A 23,003-nucleotide genomic window follows, 5' to 3' on the forward strand; every position below is an offset into this window, starting at 1 on the left:
TTAATGCTTTAGAAGATTTGCTGCTTTGCTACGTTTGCACATTGTCTTGCCCAGTAATCTTTCAGACATTTTACTGAGAGGATGGGTGGAAATTCCCTGCAGGAAGTCTGGAGCAAGAAACTCACAATGCTAAGTACTTTGTTCCAGTTAATATATTTTGGTGACAATACTAATCTAGTCCAAAACTTTTGATATTAAAAATGGAAACTCAAGGTAATAACAAATTAAAGCAGCACTTAATAAGTTTCCCAGTGCTCCCCCTACTGGATGAGTGTGGAAATACAACTGATGGAAACAACCCAAGCAAAGAGTGTAGGTCGCTCCAAAGTTCACCCTGGTTTTAGCTTTCTGCTTCACCTGCTAAGACATTACGCTGTTCCCTTTATTCCAAGGCTCTACCGTGATGCTAACAAAATGTCTGTGTGCTTTTTATCGACAGTTGGTGAACTGAAAAAGCTAACCGCTAGCATTTATGTGAGCTACTGACACAGTAAACTCCACCCCGACTTTATCTTGCTGAACAACCAAAGATGTTTAGTTAAAGTCCCATTAGTTGTCACACACACAGGTGTGTGTGCGAAATTTGTTCTCCGCATTTGACCCATCCCCTGGGGGAGCGGTGAGCTGCAGACACAGCCGCGCTCGGGAACTATTTGGTGGTTTAACCCCCCCAATCCAACCCCTTAATGCTGAGTGTCAAGCAGGGAGGCATTGGGTCCCATTTTTTCAAAGTCTTTGGTATGACCCGGCCAGGAATCGAACCCTGATCTCCCAGTCTCAGGGCGGACACTCTACCACTAGGCCACTGAGAAAGGTCAGTTAGTGCAGTTTCTGGTCGGCAGAGGGTTGAAGAGTGAGGTCCCACGTGATGCTGCTCAGCTTTCTGGCTCAAGAACCACTGAAACCAGTCTGAAAGCAATAGCTTAAAGAGTTAAAACTCTTTAGTGTTTCTTTAAGAGATAGCATTAGCTTTGTTCCAACAGGCGCTATAAATGTCAACCAGGGATAGACCGATATATCAATTGGTCAAAATATCAGCCCAATATTTACCTTTTTTATTTTGGCCCTCAGCTGAGCATGACCTCTACATGTCGGCAATAGCAAAACCTTTATTGGTTGATCTCTCATGCTAATTAATCGCCACAGCAAGAACATAAAAAATTTAAATGACCAACTCACAGTAATCATGTTTGTGGAAAATCTTAGGACAGGTGTAAATTAAGGGAGGGTGACATCTAAAAATTAATTAAACATTATTTTCTAATTTACAGTTATGGTTGTATCCTTGATTGGCATTTACCACTGGAAGCACAAGAATCCCAGATTTTTAATGAGGTATATTATGTTTATGTACGAAGAAAGTAGGACTAAACAATACATCACAAATGTATCGTCATTGCAATATCAGCATACGAAATACGCATATCGCAAAAAAACAGCAAAAAATCACAATGAATGGTCAGCTCAAATGGAATCAAATAGAAGCATGAAGCTTTTGACCAATCAAGTGGAGCTCTTCACCCATTCGGCCAACCAGGTTGTAGCATTTCCACTCGTTAGTAAGTAAACAGCCATTATCGGGTCTTTTTTAGCTTCTTTAGTAAGCTTGAGCTTAACTCTCAATGACTACGTTTACATGCAGCCAATATCCGGGTTATGATCGGGTTAAGGTCGGTATTCGGGTTTTTGAGTTGATCAGAATAACCCGTTTACAAGCATAAATAGAAAGAGTTACCCCTAACCTGCATAACCCGATTTAAATGCGAACATTGGGGTAGCGTCAGGACGTATGGACTACGTCCAGACGCAATATGCGTCATTTCCGGTTCTTCTTTTCCGGTATCCGTGAAAACAACAACGTTTCCCAGTTCAGAAGAGATAGCGACCGCATTTGTTTGCGCTTTAGTGCTGATATTGACCCACCAGCAGCTCTTACTGCGACTCGCCGTGTTGCTCCCAACTTGTTGTTTACTTCCGGTGTTCTGGCGCATACAAGAAGTCTCGCTATTCAAAAGACCAAGATTCCTTGCGAACAGAGCATGCGCAGAATACACGCTTTGATGGGGATATCCCGGTATGCGTTTACACGACCAAACATTCGGGTTAGAAAAGGGTTACCCCAGGTGTAGTAACAGGGTTTTAAAAAACCCAGTTATGAGCATATCCGGGTTCTTGGCGGTGTTTACATGGCCGTGCGGAACCGGGTTATTGTGAATATTCGGGTTTTAAAAGGGTTACTGGCTGCATGTAAACGCACTCTATGAGCTGTTGTAAATGCAAAATGCAGAAACTGAAGGATAATATAATTTCACGGAATTTGGTAAATCTTTGGGTCTAAACTCAAAACATGTCACGACAAATATATTATTTAACATTTTTGATTTAAAAGATGGTGAGAGAAACATCTTTGTGTCTTTATCTGCTATGCATATGCAAATGAAGAAAAAGCCTTTGTGTGTTTGGCCATTTGTGGGATTATTTTATGCTGACAGAAACACCTTGGTCCCACTACGTATGACAGTGCAAAGAGCTGGTCAGTGCTCAAGGTGTTGACCGAACAGGTCAGATTTGCAAGGGGGCAGAAATGACAAGGGGGGAGGTGGAAGGTGAGGCTGGAATGCATCGGGTTAATCTGCTAAAAAGCCTTCTCCCATGTGAACAAAAGGGGGGTAAAGTCTGAGGTGGTGGGGGGGCACACAAAGGGTGAGGAGAGGAGCAGGAGGAGGAGGAAGGGAGCTGGGGGTCCATTCCCCAACCATCTGGATCTATTGTTTCAGAAATGGCGGTGAAGGTTGAAAAGCTGGAGGAGGGGGAGGAAAAAGAGGGGATTGGGGGGTCACGCCCTCAGTTAGTCTGGTCAATGCTCTGCTAGAATATTGTTTTTTTATTTCCCGAACTCGGTGTTCGATTAAACCCAAACGTCATTTTGCATATGCACATCATTATTTCAATGTTTATTTGGCAAATTATAGAAAATGTGACCACAGCTCCCCGACCCATCGCAGTTCAAACAAAGACGCTGTTAGTCCACGATACCGTAATGAATTATGACAGGCCAGGAAAGATTCAGCAGCTCTGTAAAGCATTTACGTACCAAAAACAAGGATACAAAGCTTAAGAGATCTACAATAAAATCTGCTCATTCAGTAGCAAATCCACTCAACCCGCTTACTTAAAAATAAATAAGAGGAGAAACTGCTGATTCAGCAGAAAGTGACAGCAACACTTACCACCACCAGGAATGAAGGAATCCGGGCGGCTCCCCTAATGTGATATTCTTCTCCCATCGAATCTGAGGAGAGAGGAAAAGTCACTAGTGGCCACAGGAAATGTCTGCAGGTCCGCGGCAAAGAACTTTTACGTCCTAGCTGGTGTTTGAAGCAGATTTTTAAAACACAAAACATCACAATGAATAAAACCGACTGCTTTATTGGTGTTGGAACAGTTAGAAGAATCAGGTACAGGACTCTATTTATACTACATGGTTCATTCTGTAATAAAGTCAGGCCTGTTTGCATTTTCATTGTGCACACAATCAAGCAGGAAGTCATTCAAGGGGTAAAAAAAAGTCCAAGCTTCTTCCAGCTGGGAATTTTTATGTGAGAGGACAAGTCCTAACCAGAAGATTATGTAAATACAAAGAAATACAGTTACATTATGCAGTTAGTAAGGAATAAATGTGAGTGTGTTGAGCTGTATGTGGGGATAAAATGGTGTAAGAAAGTTGTGCTGAAAATGTGCAAAAAAATTCTCCTACAAACTTCAATTCTAGCAGCATTACTGTGTTTCCAGCTATATTAATATAATTGTTCTTCATTTATTTGTCACATCAATTTGCTTGCGGCTCTTATTTAAATAGTTTTAAAAGGATTTATGTCAATGTTCGTTTTCATGAGGCTCTTATTGTGAAGGGTTATAAACAAATGTGCCGGTTTCAGGGTAATAACATAAGTGGTTTGATTCTTTAAAGCAAATTGCTTGATGTTTAAGCAGTCCCATCAAGTAGGTGTGAACTCACAGCCTCTGCTTGAAAAGTGATATAGAGAAGCAAGAATTTTAAATCCATTTAAATAGCAAATTTGATCCTCTCTTCAGGTGTAAAGTCCCAAGTTGGGGCGACTCGCTTATGGAAAAACTGAAATAGAGATTATTTTGGTCAATATTGAAATTATTTATCACTCACTAAGTTTGGAAACGAATTAAATTTATTTATTTTCTCTAAACAGGATCATACCACACAGCAGTGCGACTTGGAAATAAACCCACCCATCCATCCATTTTCTTTGAGTGTTTGGTTTTAGGAATCACGTGCCTAAAACAAGCCATTTCAAAAAGTCCCCACTTGTGATGTCACAAATGGTGAAAGTAGAATAGAACCACCTCTCACACGCAAAAGAGAGATGCTGCTGGGGGAGCAGTGGCTCTACACCGAGCCCCTCCCGTGTATCAGAGCTTCTCAGTTTATAGCAGCCTGAGGGGGGAAGAGGTGGGCGTGGCCAGATCCAGCTTCTTTTTTTACATTACAGATCCCTGAAACAGCTCATTCTGGAAGGTACTGAGATGGTACAGACTAAAACTGCTGAAATAGCTTTTTGTGAAAGGAATTTAATGCAAAGAACATTATGAACATGTTTTGTACCTACCACAGAACTTTTCCAGTTTAATAAAAAATGACGTAATATGTCCCCTTTAAATCCATTACTTTTCTTTTTTTATACACAGTACACAGTTGATTACTTTCCCCTTTAACTCTAGAAAACTTTAATATACAAAATAATCAACTAGATGTCTTTAAAACTATCCCAGATCATCAGCCCCGAGGTTTTTGAATGCATCACTGTGCTAGGCTGTAAATTTTAACCAAACATTTCCATTCTATTTTTGTTTTTCCAAATGCAACAGTTTCAGAAGTTTTGGAGAGAGAAGAGGACTCCTACTTGTGACTTCCGCACAAACCATACTGGTCTAGTCTTTATCTGACTTGCTGTTGTGAACTTTGACATTAGGGTAGTTAGGGTTGTCACAGTAACCGGTGTAGCGGTAAACCCCGGTAAAAAAGTTGACAAAAATAATAACCGTCTTGTCTTTAAAAAAATATATTATCTCGGTGGATTACTGTGGCTGCGGTGTAAGCGCGGTGACCCTTACCAGCCACCGTATCATCTGCAGAAATTGCCGGCGGCACATGCACACTTTGTTGTTTACAACCAAAACTTTCTTGAAGCTAAAGCTGAAATAATGTCCAGAGGAGGAGACGGCTAGCCTAGTGAACTAGACCAAATTCTTGCTTTGCAAAGTTTGGTCTAGGCATGCTTCACTGGAACCTCTGCAGCCCCAACGGCATTCTGGCTGGCCAATCACAGCTCTCTAGAGGGGTTTCAAACACATAAAGAGCTGTGATTGGTCCATAATGGTGGGCCAATCATAGTGCTCTATCTGCTTAGTGAACAAATCACAGAGCTTAATCCGCTTTGTGGGCCAATCAGGGCACTCTATATGCCCGGTGGGTGGGATGATGCAACAGAGTGAAACAAGAGTATGTCACATTCATTGTCCAGTGGAATGCGGAGATCATTTGAAAGACAACGGTAGAACCCGCCCCACAACCGAGAGCCGTCAATGGAGCGTTGCCAGACTAAATAATACATTTATTTGGTCTGGCTTGCCAGGCTAGGAGACGGCAGCACTCAGGACATTTATTATCCCTCAAAGAAGACAAAGTCGGAAGTACAGGCATTTTTTGGATATTTGAAGAATGCCGAGGGACAGTTGATAGAAGACGGCTATCCTGTTTGCAGCACGTGCAGAAAAAGTATCTGTGAAAGGCAGCAACGCTTCAAATCTCATGACACATCTGCGTGACCATCACCCACAACTCTACAGTCAACGCAAGGCAAGTTAACGTTAGCGTTTTAGCTAAAATGCGTGATCCGAGGATTTGGGTTGAGGGAGAATGCAACAAGTCGCTACATAAAGCAGCCGCAGCGCCGCTACCTGCATATAAACCGTGTCGCGGACACATCCTTGTTGAAATGACGCTATGCATTACGGGGCTCCCAGGGGCAGATAATTGGTCTCTCTCCGAGAATAATTATGAATTTAACAATGATTACTGCCTGATGACATTTTCCCACATCTGCAAAGCTCACTGGAAGGACACAAACCAAGGACAATATTTTCCTGATATAGGGTTTATTACTCAAGTAAGGGTAAAAAAGTATCTGATTAGAAGGCTACTTGAGTACCGAGTATCATCTGATCTAATATTTTTAAAATGATGACATCAAACAGACATAAATTAAGAAGTTATGGGCAAATATTGGTATTTTAAAGACTAAAGGAGAAAAATGTAAACAAATAAACAACATCATCACAAAATAACAAATTTTAGGGAAAATTTAGAGACAAACTGAGGACAATATTTTCCTGATTTACAGGGTTTATTTAGTTGTCTGAAAATGTAACACGTTTAAAAAAATACAGCGATAATACCGAAAACCGTTATAATTTTGGTCACAATAACCGTGAGGTTAAATTTTCACACCGTGACAACCCTAAGGGTAGTAAAGGACGCCAGTTAAGACTCACATTATACATTTCCTCTAAAATTGCACATCCACTTGCAGAGTTTTTAGTGTGTTAACACACGCCTGTATGCTCCAGACCAGCAACCTGCCAAAACTCCTGACTGCGAAGAGGTGGTCAAACTTAAAGAGACACTGTGTAGTTTTTATCATTAATCTCAGGAAATATCCATCGAAATGTTGCTAAAAAGGAATTAAATGATGCCCATTTGTTGAAAAATATTGGCAGCTTCGTCACATATAACCAAAGAAATCAGGGAGCGGGTCTAAGTCTCTGGGCGTTTCCTTCTACGGGAGCCCATGAGAGTCAGTAAAATGCATTTACTGACTTGTAACAAACTGTTACAAAACTTTCATCATTCATAAACATTGTTGTTTTACACATTTACCCCCTTGGTAGTTGTAAGTGATGAAAGGAAGTCTGATGTGCTTTCCATTTTGCTGAAGTTTGCAGTCTCCAGGGCTTTTTGATCCTAATGGGCATCCGCTGGTAAGGTCGAACTCCACCACAAAAATACTACTTGCTTGCAATGATTTAGGTATCTACTGCCCCCCCCCCCCCCCCCCCCAATCGCCAGGAAAAATACACACTGTCACTTTAACCTCTTACTTCACATTAAAAGGGTAAGGATTATCTTAACATCTCAGTTTTGTTTGAATTAAAATTACAATATGGTTTTGCATCTCATTACTTTCATGTGAGGTCATATTTTCTAGTTTAAGCCCCAGTAGAAAGCAGACAAACTTTTTAAATATATCCCAAAATTTAAGACTTTATAGTTAAAAGCTTAGGAATGAAAAGAGTTGCTTTGCATCCAGAACTTTCAGTAAACAAGTTACGACAGGAGCTGGCTGAAGGTAAGAACAGGTGATTTCCACAGAAACTGTCAAATGAAAAGCATTCTCTAAACATTCAGTTAAGAGTTCCTTTCCAAGTTTTGGTTCAGGGATGTTATCTTACCTCAGACAAAAAAGTCTGTGCTGACTTCTGTGCTCCTACATGTAGCAGGTACTCGTACACATATAACGCTAACCTGAAACAGAAAAAAACACACCGTCAGATATTGCAAAGGCAGAAACATTCTTCAGGTCACAAATCAGACAATGACAATGTGGATAAGGCATTTAGAAGGCGGTAGAAAAACGCCTTAAAGTAGGGCTGGGCAGCAACCCAAAAATGTAATAATACTGAATGTTTAACAAACCAACACCAGCCTTCCCCGTCGCGAGTCAAGATGGGCGAGTCCATGAATGTTAAGTGACAGAGTGACGTAGATCTGTCAGGCTTCTCAAATCCTAGAGTTTAAATTTTACTGTCTACGATTCCTGAAAAGCTACGTGATTTCAAACAAAAGGGAAATAGAAATTATGCTTTCAATGGTTGTTTTTAAGACTTTTCCTGTTTGTCATAATTAAACGAATCTCTTTGAAATAAAGTTACTTAAGTGAAATATGTAACTTTGTTTATGCATTTGTCTTGGAGGGAGAGGGAGGGAGGGAGGGAGGGAGGGAGGGAGGGGGAGGGGGAGGGGGAGGGGGAGAGAGAGAGAGAGAGAGAGAGAGAGAGAGAGAGAGAGAGAGCGCATTAAACACGTCAATAAGTACATGAAAGGAGAGGTCGAGACAAAGCCTTTACCTATGTTTTAGATAACATTTTAGTCCTTGAAGGTTTTGAGTGGAAAGAAACAAGGAAGCATGCAGAAAAGAAGACAACAATCTTCTGTTCTTAAAGGCTGTATAGATAAACTCAGTTTCAAAACAGCCCCAATGTCTAAAAAGCATCAGGACATCAGAATACTCATAAAAATAGATTTTACCACGTCACATAATTTCTGTTTGTACCTACAGATGCAAATCTGTTAAATTTACGTTGTTGTCAAATAACTTGTGACGATGCCTACAGAGACAACGTGGATACTCTACTGTATGTTAAGTGTTTTACTGTGAAAAGCATCATTCCTAAACCTGCAGATTCATTCAGCAGGAGTTCAGTAACTCTGGCTATCGAGACATTGCAGCGACTGCAATAAGAGTCTCTAACGAATACACAAAAGGATAAATGCATAGAAAAACAACTACAGCTAAACTGTAGTTTAACGTAACCAAAAACCTTAAAAATTTCTTCAAATCCTGATCCTTTGAAAACACCTTTCACTTTTTCTTTGACTCAGAGCCACCTTAATCCACCAAACCAATTTAAATCGGACCCCAAATGATTCCGACAAGATAAAACAGAAATATATCAACCAAAAAGCACAATACATGAAAAGAAACAGCTTTGCTAATCAAAATTAACTACAGTACACATCCTTTATATTAGGAAATTTGCAAGATGCTGCAGAGCAAGATTTTAACAGATGATTTTCAAAATATGAAAGATTACAAATGTGGTGATAAAAATCACAAATATGTCAGTTTTGGTCTTGAAGTGTGTGGTGTCCAGCCACATGGCAAAGACAACACACCCCGCACTAATGACATTCCAAGTCAGATGGGAAATCTCGCAAAACCTATCAAAAGTAAACAAACATGGCGGAGAAGGATTTGAATTCCCCTGCTTCTGCTGCCTTGTTTTCTTATTAGCTACATGTTACGTTCAATAGGCAGCACACTCATTAGTCCTCGAAAACAGGGCAAGACAAGCCAACATATTCACATCCCAATGTGCTTCCGAAAAGATTAGAGCCCTCTTAACATACCATACATGGCAGGAATACCTGAGATTACTATTAAAGTCATTACAGTAAACATGTAAAACTGGGCTTAAGTTAAAGTATCTTTCCAGACTTTACCCCTTTCAGAAATTATGTATGATTTTTCAGAAATCCGTAAAAGTGGTTATCTCATCATGTACTGTGATTTAATGAAAGCACTATGTATTTTTATTATTATTTTTGCTAAGCATGCCCCCTGCCCCATAGAGCTCCGTGCCATAGGGAGCCTAAGACTCCTCCCTTTCCGGTCGGCTCATGGGTCCCCGGAAGAACGAAAAAATGAATACAAGTCAATGGGGATGAAAACACTATTTTCTAACCTGCTTTGTCCATGTGTGTCTGTTCTGTCTTCTTGATCCCCAGTGAGTCGTGGTGGATGGTTGCTCATACTGAGCCAGGATCTTCTGGAGGTTTCTTTCTGTTAAAAGGGAGTTTTCCTCTTCACTGTCGCTACATGCTTGCTTAGTATGAGGATTGTTGTAAAGATTCTGACACTAGTCAGTGACTCAATGCAATCTGCTGGGTTCCTTATATAGTACACTTTTTACTGACTGGCTTAATGAGCTGAGCTGAACTGTATTGGAATGTTTACTGTGTGAAGTGCCTTGAGACGACTCTTGTCGTGATTTCGAATAAACTTGAAATGAATTGAATTAGCCTTACGCCCTGGATCAAACATATGTTGTACTGTAATTTAAATGAAAAGTAATGATGGGTATTTTGACCACACCAGTCACGTACTTTGAGATTTATCAGCTTGTAAAAGTTCATAATTAGCATGACTACAAGCCAGAAATCGGCACGTCGCATATGTGACATCACCACATAATCTCCTCTCCCCAAAGTAGATGCTACCACATGACCAGATTTATGGTGGTTCTTTCCTCTTGTGGGAAGTTTGCTGAACTTTTTCCTCAGTTTTCTCCGTGTCTGGTTTGATGACGTCACTTTTGTGAAGTGCATTTGTAGTCCTGGACTTAATTTCACACAAAACCTAAAATAGCGTTTCCCCTTGTTCAAAAATAAGCGTGTCCTTGGTATCAAAATGCGTCTTTAAAATTCACGGACATCATATGTGAAACCCATGGCACAAAACAAGCTAAATTAGAAAATTGCGTTTTTAGCCCCAATGACTTGCATTCAATTTTTCATTCTTCCGGGGACACATGGTCCGGAAGTAGATGGGTAGGGCTGGGGGTAAACGATTATTTTTAAAACGATTATTCTGACGATTATTTTATCGAATAGTCGACTATTCTAATGACTATTTAGAAAATTAATCTAATGATTATTTTTCTATTGCACAATTAACAAAAACCAGAAAATCTCAAATAAATTCCTCAAAAAATTGATAAATTCTTACTGTAAGAGAATAAACACTACAGGCCTTCCATTTTGTATAACACTGCGTTTATTGTGTTGGTTGGTTATGTTCTGGTGACGTGTAGAACTTGGGAGTGCAGGCTGCTGCCTGAGAGGCGGTAGAAGATGGAGTGTCTCCATGCTGCTTTGTTTTGGTCACTTATGTGCGTGAGGCGAGTGGTCTTACGGGTTAAACCAAACTCAGGTGATATTTTACACTAAACCGAAAACCCATAACACTCTAAATGTAATAAAAGGGAGATCTACACCACAAAAAAGATGAACTCTAAACCAAAACGTAACAGCTTATCCCAACGCAAGAAGCTGTTAGCGAAGATGCTAACAGTAGCTTTACCAACGTTAAGTTCAAGTTACCAAGTTTAAATAAACCAAAAACACCCAGCAGCAAACAGACCAGCACGGAGGAGAGACTGCTACCACCAAAACAGCTCTCCTCATGTCTGAAAGAAGCTCCTTAATGAAGGGAGAAGCGCTCCCGGTGATTTTCTACATCTGCGATAGACACGAAGCAGCGCATCTGACCCCGGAAGTTGTTGTCCGTTGCCGGGAGACGAAGGGACAAAACAGGAAAATAATCTAGTAGTGGACGGACATTGTTCCGGGTCTTCGGTATTTGGCGGAGATGTTAGTGAAGGCGGAGAAGAGGGCGAACTAGAGGAAAAACAGGCAGATTCCTCCTCTATTTACAAACTCCTGGGGATGCAACAAGTGGGCGCGGTGCGTCGACTTCCGGATCTGACGTCGACAAATTATTAGAATCGAGCCGTCGACTTCGTCGAGGCTTCGCTACAGCCCTATAGATGGGCATGACTTATACTCCCTATAGGAAACCAAGCGCGGACCAGAACTAAGTAATAGCTTTAGACTACCGCTTGCATGCTTCAAATTTAAGAAACACCTCAGCCGATGCAGAGTTGACGAACTTTTCACGAACAAGTAAGTCTTTAAAATATATATGAGAACACAACATGACATGAAAATACTTTTAAAACAACGTGTTTTAGCTCTGTTTGTCAGCTACAGAAGCACATTTATAAACAAGAAACGTGAAGTCACCATCTTAAAAAAACTAAAGGAGATATTATTTGTGTGATATGCTTGTCAGCCATTAGATGGTGTCATTGGATAAGATAAATACTCCAGAAAGAGACTTTAAAATTCGTTAAGAACCAGTACGGCTGCATGATTACCAGAAAAACGTACTCTCCCTCCATCTCCTACACATCTTTGGGGGGCAGATCTTTGGCCCCTCACACTCTCTATTGGACGCTCCTATAGAGAAACCTTACATATACAAGTGCGTGAACGCACACAGGTGCTCACATGGTGCTCTCATAAGTATGGACTTGGGCATTTTCACTATGTCATAAGGCTGTGGTTGGCACTTAATGCACTGTGATTTATTATCGTGATTGCTCAGCAAAACAATGTTGATTTTATATTTCCTCATTAGGTTGACACAGTGATAGCTTGTTCTTGTTGCATTGTTATGCGTCCCCCCCCCCCCTTTTTTTTTTATTTATTTTTCTCTTTCTGCAGGTCTAGAAGCAGGCTCTTGTTCATCATTTGATTGTTTATGTTTGTGGAAACCCACCCACCCACCTCTTCCTTTCTCTTTCACCTCTGTCTCCGTGTCTGGTCAGATTTAAAAAGCAACCAAAAAACAATGACAATAAAGTTTTAAGTATCACCCCGGTTTTCCACGGGAGCCATCAGCAGCACGTTACTGCAGCAGCACGTCTTGCTCGCGTAAGCTGCTGCTTGGCCCTTCCCACGAGACGCGAAGCAGCAGGGGAGCAGCTGTCACCGACAGAGCATGAAGTCACACGAGTGACTTCGTCAGTAAACACAACAACAAGCAGGAGAAAACTACAACATGGTTTGTGTTTTACGTTCTGTCTGTTTTATAATCGCCAATACGGACCTGAAAAACAAAGGAGACCGCTAGCTATGTGATAACTTCTCACGGGGCCGCACAGTTAGTAACCTTTTATTAAAGTAAAGCAACCGGAAGGCAGTACGTTCTTTATTCTGAAAATCTCTGTAGCTTCGCTCCGTTTCCGCGTCCAATTTCCTGTCTTTCCTTCCCCAAAAATGTCGAACTTGACCCGTTTCAGAGGCGTCGCGCGTAGAAAATAGAACCGGCGCGTAAGGGCCGCGACATGCTGCTCCTGAGACGCGGCCGACTCGCGCTGCTGCCGCCTGCCGACGGCTCCAGTGGAAAAGGTTCTGTTGACCACAGCGGTTCCTATCAGCAGCTATGACGTGCTGCTGCAGTAACGTGCTGCTGACGGCTCCACCTAAGAGTAAATCTGTAAGGCTTGTTACCAGCATTCAGACATTAATTCTGTTTGCTTCACAGCCAGACAGGACACGGGAAAAAAAAAATTTATTGTTGAATACTCCAACAAATCTAAATAAACAAATATATGAACGTTCCTTAAAGTTTGCAGCAGCAATTTACCAGAAACTAGGGCTGAACAATATATCGCTAATGTATCATTATCGCAATATCAGCATATGCAACATGAATATTGCAAAGAACAGATAAATATCGTACTGAATGGTCAGCTCAAATGTTTGCTACACATAATGCATTCTGTCAATCAAATGAAAGCATGATGTTTTTTTTAACAAATCAAAATAGCTCTTTACCGATTTGGCCAACTGTGTGGGTTCTCATAGGTTAGATGCCCAACTCCGAGGTGGACGGCACCTGATTTTGATGGTTAGCAAACACCTCAGTTAGCTTTGTTCTGCTCTTTCTGCTGATTTTGCTTTTCCAGGGATCCACTGATTACCTTTTCTTGTTTGTTTTCTTTTTCCCTTTCCTCACATCTTTTGCTTTTCTCATTTTTATGATTTTTTTGGTCATTTTTTAATTTCTTTGTTTTTGATTATTTTTGTTCCTGAGTGAAGTTTTTATTAATCGCAAGTAATATCGTCATCGCAATATTAATCACTGTTATCGCATATCACAGGTTTTCCTAATATCGTGCAGCCCTACCAGAAACCTTTGCATTATTGATATCGTGTACCATAATATTCGGATAAATTGTGCATCCCCAAGATAAAAAGCGGACACATTAGCAAATATTTGAGGACAGAAAACGTATGAAAATCATTAAAAAATAAAAACAATTTACAATTGGAAATTGTGCATTCTTACTGACTTAAGGAACATTGTTGAAGCTCTTTTTGAGGTTCATTTTTAATTGCTACTATATTGTAAATTGATTCACAACATCTGAAGATGGAAATTCACTCGTCTATTATGAGGGTGTGTGTGTGTGTGTGTGTGTGTGTGTGTGTGTGTGTGTGTGTGTGTGTGTGTGTGTGTGTGTGTGTGAGAGAGAGAGAGAGAGAGAGAGAGAGAGAGAGAGAGAGAGAGAGAGAGAGAGAGAGAGAGAGAGAGAGAGAGAGAGAGAGAGAGAGAGAGAGAGAGAGAGAGAGAGAGAGAGAGAGAGAGAGAGAGAGAGAGAGAGAGAGAGAGAGAGAGAGAGAGAGAGAGAGAGAGAGAGAGAGAGAGAGAGAGAGAGAGAGAGAGAGAGAGAGAGAGAGAGAGAGAGAGAGAGAGAGAGAGAGAGAGAGAGAGAGAGAGAGAGAGAGAGAGACGGCCATGCTGCTGAGAGGGAAATCCCCACTGGCCAAATATTGTGCTCCAAACTCCTTCACTTAGTCATGTTTAATAGGCTGTTAATGGACCATCAATCGACCCACCACGTGGATATGACAGTGCCCCCGTGTGCCGTGAGCAGACACTCATCTGACAGGCCAGTAAGGTCTTAATGACAAGGACAGTAGCTCAGTGTCATAGCCCCTATCATTAGTCAATGAACTGATCAATGAAACATGGTTTTGAGATAATCAGGCTGTTGTGCACTTTTCATTCAACCAGTGATCTTCTTATGCTCTGTTGCTCAATAGTAAATTGAATTTAACAACGCATCGTCTGCATTTATGTTTGATGGGATGAATCAAAGCTAAAAATAAAGCATTTCTGTATCAGCATGTCAGGGATGCTTTGGTAAGATGGTCTAATTACCGATGCATATAGATTTGTAAGCAAATGCGATAAAAAAACATCAACAGACAAGTATTAAAAGGGGAGATTTCTAAGTCTGTATGCCAAACCTGTGATATATCAGAGCTGCAAAGAGGACAATTAAAAATGTGGTCAAAAAGATGAAAGTACTTGACTTTAGGGCTATTTGTAAAATTTAAACTGTTAATAAACATAATCATTAGTGATAAAGCAACACACTAAGAACATGTAAGAACATGACCGCTTATTTTATTTCAAATTCTTCTCTCCATTAGCGATGAACGGCCTTTTTGCTACTGAAGTTAGCAAAGAAAAAGTGAATGAACTTAAGATCTGTTGAAGCACCTGCCTCGCTTTTCAGGCATTACTCTAAAGGCCATCCAAGACTTTTCAGTGATAGAAAGTCATTGACAAAAATAAAAAGACCCAAACAAATACCGTATTTGTGGCATTTGTGAGTCCGTTCAACAGCATGGATCACTTCTCTTACTTGTAGGGCTGCTCAATTAATCGAATTTTAATCACAATTACGATCTGAGTTTTGAACGATTATGAAAACAAAACAGGCCGATTATTTGCTCCTCCCACTTGCGCTGCCCTGAGTTGCAAATGAAGCGCTCCTCCCACAGTGTTGCCAGCTTGGCGACTTTGACGCTATTTCCAACTGCGTTTCAGACCCCCTTCTTAACTTTTTAAATCTTAAAAGTACCTAGCGAACACCTCAGAAACATCTCTGGTAACCCTTAGCTACTTTCTGGATAACTGTCGTCGACATTTCCTGCAGGTTAGCTAAACACTCCGCCTGTGCTCCGGACCGTTCTTCACAACATTAGGAAAGGGAATGATGTAGTGATGTGTCAGTCGCTAAAGAAACAGCTCTCGGAGCTGGCTCCCTGTTGGATTAACCAGAGTGAGTGACACACACACCGCACTTGCGGACTCCTGAGCCACTAAAAACGGCGTAATGTGCGCGTGCGGCGTGCTAAACACACGTGCAGCTTGCCCCCGATTGCTGTGAGACCAGGTTGGGGGGTGGGGGGTGCAGCTGTGGTTGGGACAATTATTACATTAACTGATGGACTTGTAAATAAATCATTTACAAATAAGGTAGAAATAGGTTCCTCACGCTGATAACTAAACTAATCTCTCTGAGGACACGGTGCTAGTGCACTCTCCTACAGCAACTTGACACGACTAAATAAATATTATGCAACATTTTTTGAACATCAATTTATTTGCATTTATTTGTTATAAATGCCACTGTATAATTCTTGCTGTCAGTATTTGCAAGATATTGGTATTTGGGTCTGTACTGGTTAGACTTAAATGAGTTAAACCAAGGTCTATAGCCCTTGGGTCATAAACTATGAGCTGTAAGTATATTGGTCTTTTTATACTGGGAATCAGGAGTTATTTTAGTGATCATCTTGTTTCTTATTTATTTTTGTCCTGATTGTGCCCTGAGCAATTTTATGACTGAATAAAAACAAATAAAATCAACATAAATTGAAAAATCGTCCTAAATAATCGAGATCTCAATTTCAGTCACAAAAATCGTGATTATTGTTTTTGCCATAATCGAGCAGCCCTACTTACTTGTGTCTAATAATCACAAATACAACCATTAAATCCATGCTACTGAGGTGTATTCTATACCGTGGAATATCACAGACAAATAAAAGGGCTTCCTGTAAATGCCCATCTGGGGTGTGGTAAGGTGAGGCTAATCTTTGTTCATGTTTACCCATTTCTGCTATGAAGAGAAGAGAAATGACAACTGCTGTAGTGTGATACAACAGATATAACCCGCGCCTGACCTGTTCTTACTACCAATGGTATGCAAATGCATTGTTAGTATGCAAATGTAGTCTGCAGAAGATATGAATAGGCAAACAGTGTCTGTAGCATGGAGCCAGTAATTCCTACACGATGATACCTCGACCTTTAGAGAGCAACGCTGATGTTTAGGCTGCTGGGCCAACTTTAAACCATGGTTCTGTCACAAGATCGGTCTTCTTAGCCTTATATTATTAGGACTACAGGGTGGTGTTCAGCTTTTCATGATTTTTGTACGTGCAAGTAAGTAAAAGCTCTTCTTACAAATGACAGTGGTTTTGAAGACCATTGCAGATTGGGTGTTGGAAACAAGCTGTCTCCGGTTTGAACCGGTTTACAGTAAACACCAGCTTCATCCCAGATGTTATACCCCAGAGATTAAAGTAATTCCTAAGGAAGAGCTTTGTCCATTTTTGCTTTATTGGATGTTCTACCATTTATCTCTATTTGAGGTTTCTATCTACCGTAAATCCTCTAATACAGGGCGGTATTCAATTAAAGGCCGGGTCTCCAATTCTGGCCGGTGTCTGAGTCAGTGGAGGTAAATAATGGCCGGTCTCTTATTGTGGCCGGATGGCATGTCGTTACAAGCAAGTACGAGCGTCCCAGCGGCAGGGTTATAGTCCCCAAATCAACCAGCAGGAGGCAGTAGAAGTTCACGCAGACCTTTTTTAGGCCTTTTCTTCAACGCTTTGAAACGCTACAGACACGATCCTCTATCACGCTCCTACCACACAGAGTCACGGTGTCAGTTAACCATGCTAATTCAACCTGCTCCACAGAACACACATCACCTTCCCTGTGGCTTACATAACACTCACACAACAGCAAATCAGCACATAGGAACTAGCAGAATGATAGGAAACACATATAACACAATACCCAGAATGCACCTGGCTTACTACCCCAGCCAGGTCATTACACTATCAAGTTCAAAGAGAACGTGCTGATTATGCTGCAGAACACTCTGGGGAGCAGCAGTAGGGGGTGTATGAACTACAGCAATCCCTCCGCGGTAGATGCGTTCCAGACCTGGCCGCTATAGGTGAAAATCCGCGAAGTAGGGACTCCCAGCATGCCCCTCGCGGGGATTCCCTTCACGTCGCACCTACGTCACAAACCGCGGCTATAAACGGAAGTCGCCTTTCCAGCTCACCACTCAGTCATCGTTTCTTCAGATTCACGATCAGAGTTTCCAACCTACCGATCAATCCAACGAACTATCAGCTCATAGTAAGTTATCTTACTTACTTCTGGAAAGCCCGGCATTTCCGTGTCACTTCGTTGACGCTCGAACGCTCGGGGGTTTCCTAGAGCACCAACGCTATCACTTCCGCGTCTGTGAAACCACGCTCCCTATTGAATTATCGTATGATCACATTCTCTTTTTGGGGGTAAAACTCAAGTGCCAGACCGTAGGTACTGACACGCGATCGTTCATGTCGGTTCATTTCCTTTAATGTTTTCTGTCTTTTATTTGCGCCTGATGTGTATCGCTGCTGTGGAGCGGGGCGCATCAACTTGTCCTCCGACGCACAGATCACAGCAGGGAGCGCTCAGCTGTTTTCGCGGTCGGTAGATCTGCCTCCTGAGCACGGCCACAGTAACAATCAGGTGTCGCCACCTCAAAAACTAATTTAACACGCGATCGTTCATGTCAGTTCATTTCCTTTAATGTTTTCTGTCTTTTATTTGCGCCTGATGTGTTTCGCTGCATGCTGTGGAGCGGGACGCTGCGCGCATCACCTTGTCCTCCGACGCACTGATCACTGATACGGCTGTCAAACAGCGAGCGCTCCGCTGTTTTTGCGGTCGGTAGATCTTTTAGAACTGCAGTTCAAAGGTAACTCATGAGGTGAATATATATGAACCCAGGTAGCAGTTTTTCTTTAGGACTGAGAGGAGATGCAGGAAGATAATAAACAGGCAGGACAGAAAAATAGTCAAATAAAAACAAGTTAGTTTTTGTACCTGCTGTTGCAACAAACAGACACCATTGAAGGTAATCAGAAGTGAGGAACAGAAAATGAAATAATTATTTTAATGTTTAGAGCAGCAGGAACTCCAAGAGGCTGCAGGCGCATCAGTGAGTTTGCGGCGCTGCGCAGGGGGAGGGGGTAGAGGGCTGAAGCAGGAACTACTGTTGTTAAAAGAAATGTGTTTAACTTTGAAAATGTGGGCGCAATTTTAATTGTCAAAAACTCCAGCGAACCATCAGTTCATTTTGCTCAAATAGAAATAGAGGCCTGCCTCTAATACTGGCCCTCCTTCCAATAAAGGCCTGGAGCTTGATGAGCTTGAGTCAAATACAGGCCCGGGCCTGTATTAGAGGATTTACGGTATCTATGTTGAGACTGATACTTCTTTTACTGACCAGTCAGGGAGGCAATTTGTCAACAAACACACACATTTCCCTTGGAATCATTCTTGAATTGTAACAATACTTTGCAAGAAGTGGAACACATGACATAACTGCTAAGAAACAGTGAAGCAGCACAGTACGCAACATTATTGTGTGTACCTTTAATAAAAACTGACTGGACCGCGATAAAAATTAGATTGTTAAGTTCCATATGCATGCCAATCTGACCCTGAAGCCTATAGATGAAAGTGGCTGGAATGGAAAAAAAAAAAACACAAAAACGTGTTGTGATGATCGATCACACCGAGAAAAGTGAGAAAATGCTAACTTATAGAGGCCGACTGATAAGGCAGATATTGATTTTTAAATAATGTTGTTGCCGATGGCCGATATCTAAAGCGGATTATTAGGCCGATATATTTACGTTTTAGCAGCACATTGATTGTGAAAGACAACTGAACATTCACTGTGCTATATGAATTAAATAAGTCAATAAATATCTTAATATTTATTGAACTTCAAATATAAAACAAACTCAAAACATTAAAAAAACTGTGTTGGGGTCCTTTATTCAGTCTAGTGGTGGTGGCAGTTGGCCACACAGCTGCCTGATTTATTTATTTATTTAAATTAGCTTTCAAAAATAATTTCGGCCGATATTGAAAAAATTGAATAGCTCAGCCCGATATATAAACAAAAAAAAATTATATATCGGTCGGCCTCTAGTTTAAAAATCACATAAAAATTGAGAACCTCAGGAAACATGTTGACAGGCTTTATTATTGTGGAAAAAAATGTTTACTATAATGTTATTATAATGGAAACTCCACTGATAATCAAAATTGTCTCCAACATCAGTTTAAACAAGACAAACTTTCCACACTTACATCAGTTGTTCAAAAGTGAAGTCACCATGTTGTATTTTTAGAACCGGAGTCTGCAGACCGTGTAATATTATGGGTGGATATCAAATTTAAACTAGCTTATTAACAACTTTTTGATTCAACTTTTTGTTTTAAAACAGTAAACTAAAGGAATTACCCCATAACTTCCACTAAACATTAAAAATTTTAATTTACTGCAGAATGTGGAAAGTTGTGAAATTTAAGATTACGCGGACATTTGAGAATTTTGAGAATTTTGAGAATTCCAAAACGATCTGTGTTTTTCCACACTTTAAGTTATAATAAAGAGAGACCACTGCAATGTTTTACGAATGTGAGTTGAGGTGAAGAGGTCCGCTGCAGGTAATTCAGAAACGTAACGCTAAACACAAAATCTATGGCAGCACAGTGTCTTTAATGTGGAATTTTCAGGGAACAAGTTCTCAGCAAGTTTTGTTGGCTCACGAGTGATCATCGCCACAAGAAAATGTGTTGATCTGAATAAGTCTCATCAGCATAAAGAAGAACTGAGATAACAACAACACTGAGTTAATTAAAGACTTGTCCAGACTTGTTTATTAAAAATGTCCAACAATAAAAATAAACAAAAAAGGTCTGAATGAGTAAACATCCTCCCAAAATTATATTAGCGTCATTTAAATGTCGTCCAGGTCACTCCAATTTAGAGAAGCTAAAAGCTCAACTATAGAGGGAATGTTTGTTATTTTACAGTTTAATTGGACTCTTTTAAAACTAGAATTTAGGGAAAAAAGAAATGAAAATTTTGAAGTTTTTTTTAATTAATTTTTTGTGTAATAGGGTTGAGTCTAACTGGCCCTTTCTACTGGACGCGTAAGTGTCGCCTAACATCCATGAAGCGTAGCGCACAGCAGTTTGCCACTGTTATAGTGGATGGGTGCATTTCCACCAGCCGCAGCAAAGCGTTCTGGACGCTTCTCAAAGTGGTGCATCACTCTGCTAAATTTATGCTTTGAGTCTGTGTTTTATGCTTTACGGTTCCAAAATGCATCAGTCTCAGCAGTTCAGATCGAGCCAGACAGGAAGTCAAGCATAGGAGCAGTGTACATCATCTGTAAATTTTCAAAATAAAAGTCACGTACAGATTATCAGTGGTTTAACAAGTAAAACAAAACAAAAAAAGGGGTACTTCATTACCCGTGAAACCTCCATGTCAAAGGTGAACCGAATAGAAAATACATCACAGACCTTTTTCCTGCCATCTTTCTTCTTGCCCCAACTGCCGAAATCACGTTTGATCTTCTCCAGTGATTTCGTGACCTAGCGAGACTAGCTGCATGAAGTGTTTTCACTGCCGTTTCCCCAGCGTGAAGGGACACACCACTGAGCTCACAGGTAAAATGCATATTTTACGTCATGCATTATGCGCCTGCTCATGCATCCAGTAGAATATATTAATGTAAAAACAGAGTATTTGTGACTTATATTGAAGGTTTTTGTTGGAAACAACTAGACTTTTCTTGTTTTCTTTGAAGACATTTCATCTCTCATCCAAGAAGCTTTTTAAGTTTCCAACTAAACCTTTTAGATCCTCAGTCATCCAGGGGGTGATGACTGAGGATCTACACAAACATATTTGTGACTTATGTAAAATGGGTGAGCTCAGGTTTAACATCAGTTAGTTTTAGTGTTTTGTCGAAGTAAATAGAGGCTAACTGATGTATTAAATTTTTTCTATATCGGCCAAAATTATTGTAAAAAGCCGATAAAGTAAATAAATGAATCAGGCACCTGTGTAGCCAACTGTCGCCACTACTAGACTGAAGAAAGGACCGGAAGGATGCCAACACACTGCATCTTTTTAAATGTTTTTAGTTTGTTTTGTATTTGAAGTTCAATAAATATTACGAGATTTATTGACGTCTGATTTCATTTATAGCACACAGTAAGTGGTCAGTTGTCTTTCACAATCAATATGCTGCTAAAACGTATTTATATCAGCCATAATAATCTACTTTAGATATCGGCCATCTGCAACAAAATTCTTTCAAAAAATCGGTATCGGCCTTACAAAAATCCCATATCGGTCGGCCTCTAGAAGTAAATGCACTATACATACATTGGGCCATGTGGTTGAGCGGGTAATAAATAGCTACGAGTGTTTCTTTATTGCACATAATCACCAAACATAAGAGACTTACGTGTAGATGAACCAAAATGAAGATAAAAACAGAACTTGGCTTCTTAACTTCCCTGAAAACTGATTAACAACAGCCTTTAAAGTCACCAATCCTTAAACAATGATGATAAATCCAACAAAGAAGAGGCTTGAATCACGTAATCCGGCACAGACAAGTGGGTCAGTATGTCCGCTGTGCAAATGGCCAATGAGCTCAGGAGCCTAAAGACTCCACTTCTGCTGAGACACACAAACACTTGACCACTTTAGCCAAGGGAATCTGACCACTTTCTGAGGTTTCCAGCAATTTGTAGGTCACAAAGCTCTCTTTGACCGCTGGTGTAGAGTGTAAGTCACCGCCACTCGCAGGTCAGCATGGCCCACACACGCAGCAGTCACCTACACGGCACACCCAGACATTACCCAACGCTGAACGTTTCTATGCCTGCAACTTTTACAGCCCACCAATCTCACTTAAACACCTCTAGGTATAAACTGATTTCAGGAATTTCTGGTGAAGGCTCACGGGAAGCTTTAGGAAACAGCAAAATCTCAATGCCGGTCTCCCAGCAGGATTACAGGCTTGTCCAATACATGCACATCCTTAAAAGTAGAGTTTCAGGAAATGTTTAAAGACTCGGCTCTTTATGATAGGAGGATCATACTGCAGATGCCCCCACCCCTCCCAACTCTCATGAGGCCTTCAATGAAATTTTTATGTGTGGTGATGTGTGTTATTTTTTGTGTGTGTGTGGTTGCTAAAGGGGCTGCTCGTGCATGCACCTAGCCCGCTGCATTATTAAAAGGCCAGCTCATTGAAAAGAAGTTTGAAGAAGAGAGATTCGCTTTCAGAAGAACACGACATGACATATAAGTATGAGAAAGCAAGGTTAACAAGTTTGAGTGAAAAAAGTTTAGCTCTCTTCATACCATGTTGGTGCCCTTTGACCTCATTCTCAGATGTGGGGGGGCTTCACATCCATCCACTGGGAGGGAAATTTCCCATCAGTACACCTGACATCCTGCCTGAGGCTCCT

At 40.8% G+C, this 23,003-nt stretch overlaps 1 protein-coding gene across 4 annotated transcripts in view; it reads right to left on the minus strand.

The window, feature by feature from the left end:
* zgc:110158 (single-stranded DNA-binding protein 3) overlaps nucleotides 1-23,003 on the minus strand; it is a 51,843-nt gene that overhangs the window by 27,617 nt on the left and 1,223 nt on the right. For all 4 annotated transcript variants that reach the window (XM_054741731.2, XM_015969711.3, XM_015969710.3 and 1 more), the window contains exons 2-3: nucleotides 7,546-7,618; nucleotides 3,231-3,292 (exon numbers count right to left, since the gene is read on the minus strand). In XM_054741731.2, the coding sequence (XP_054597706.1) occupies nucleotides 3,231-3,292; nucleotides 7,546-7,618 (135 nt within the window). The remainder of the gene's footprint in view (nucleotides 1-3,230; nucleotides 3,293-7,545; nucleotides 7,619-23,003) is intronic.

This window comes from Nothobranchius furzeri, chromosome 18, assembly GCF_043380555.1.
Source record: "Nothobranchius furzeri strain GRZ-AD chromosome 18, NfurGRZ-RIMD1, whole genome shotgun sequence".
NCBI lineage: Eukaryota > Metazoa > Chordata > Actinopteri > Cyprinodontiformes > Nothobranchiidae > Nothobranchius > Nothobranchius furzeri.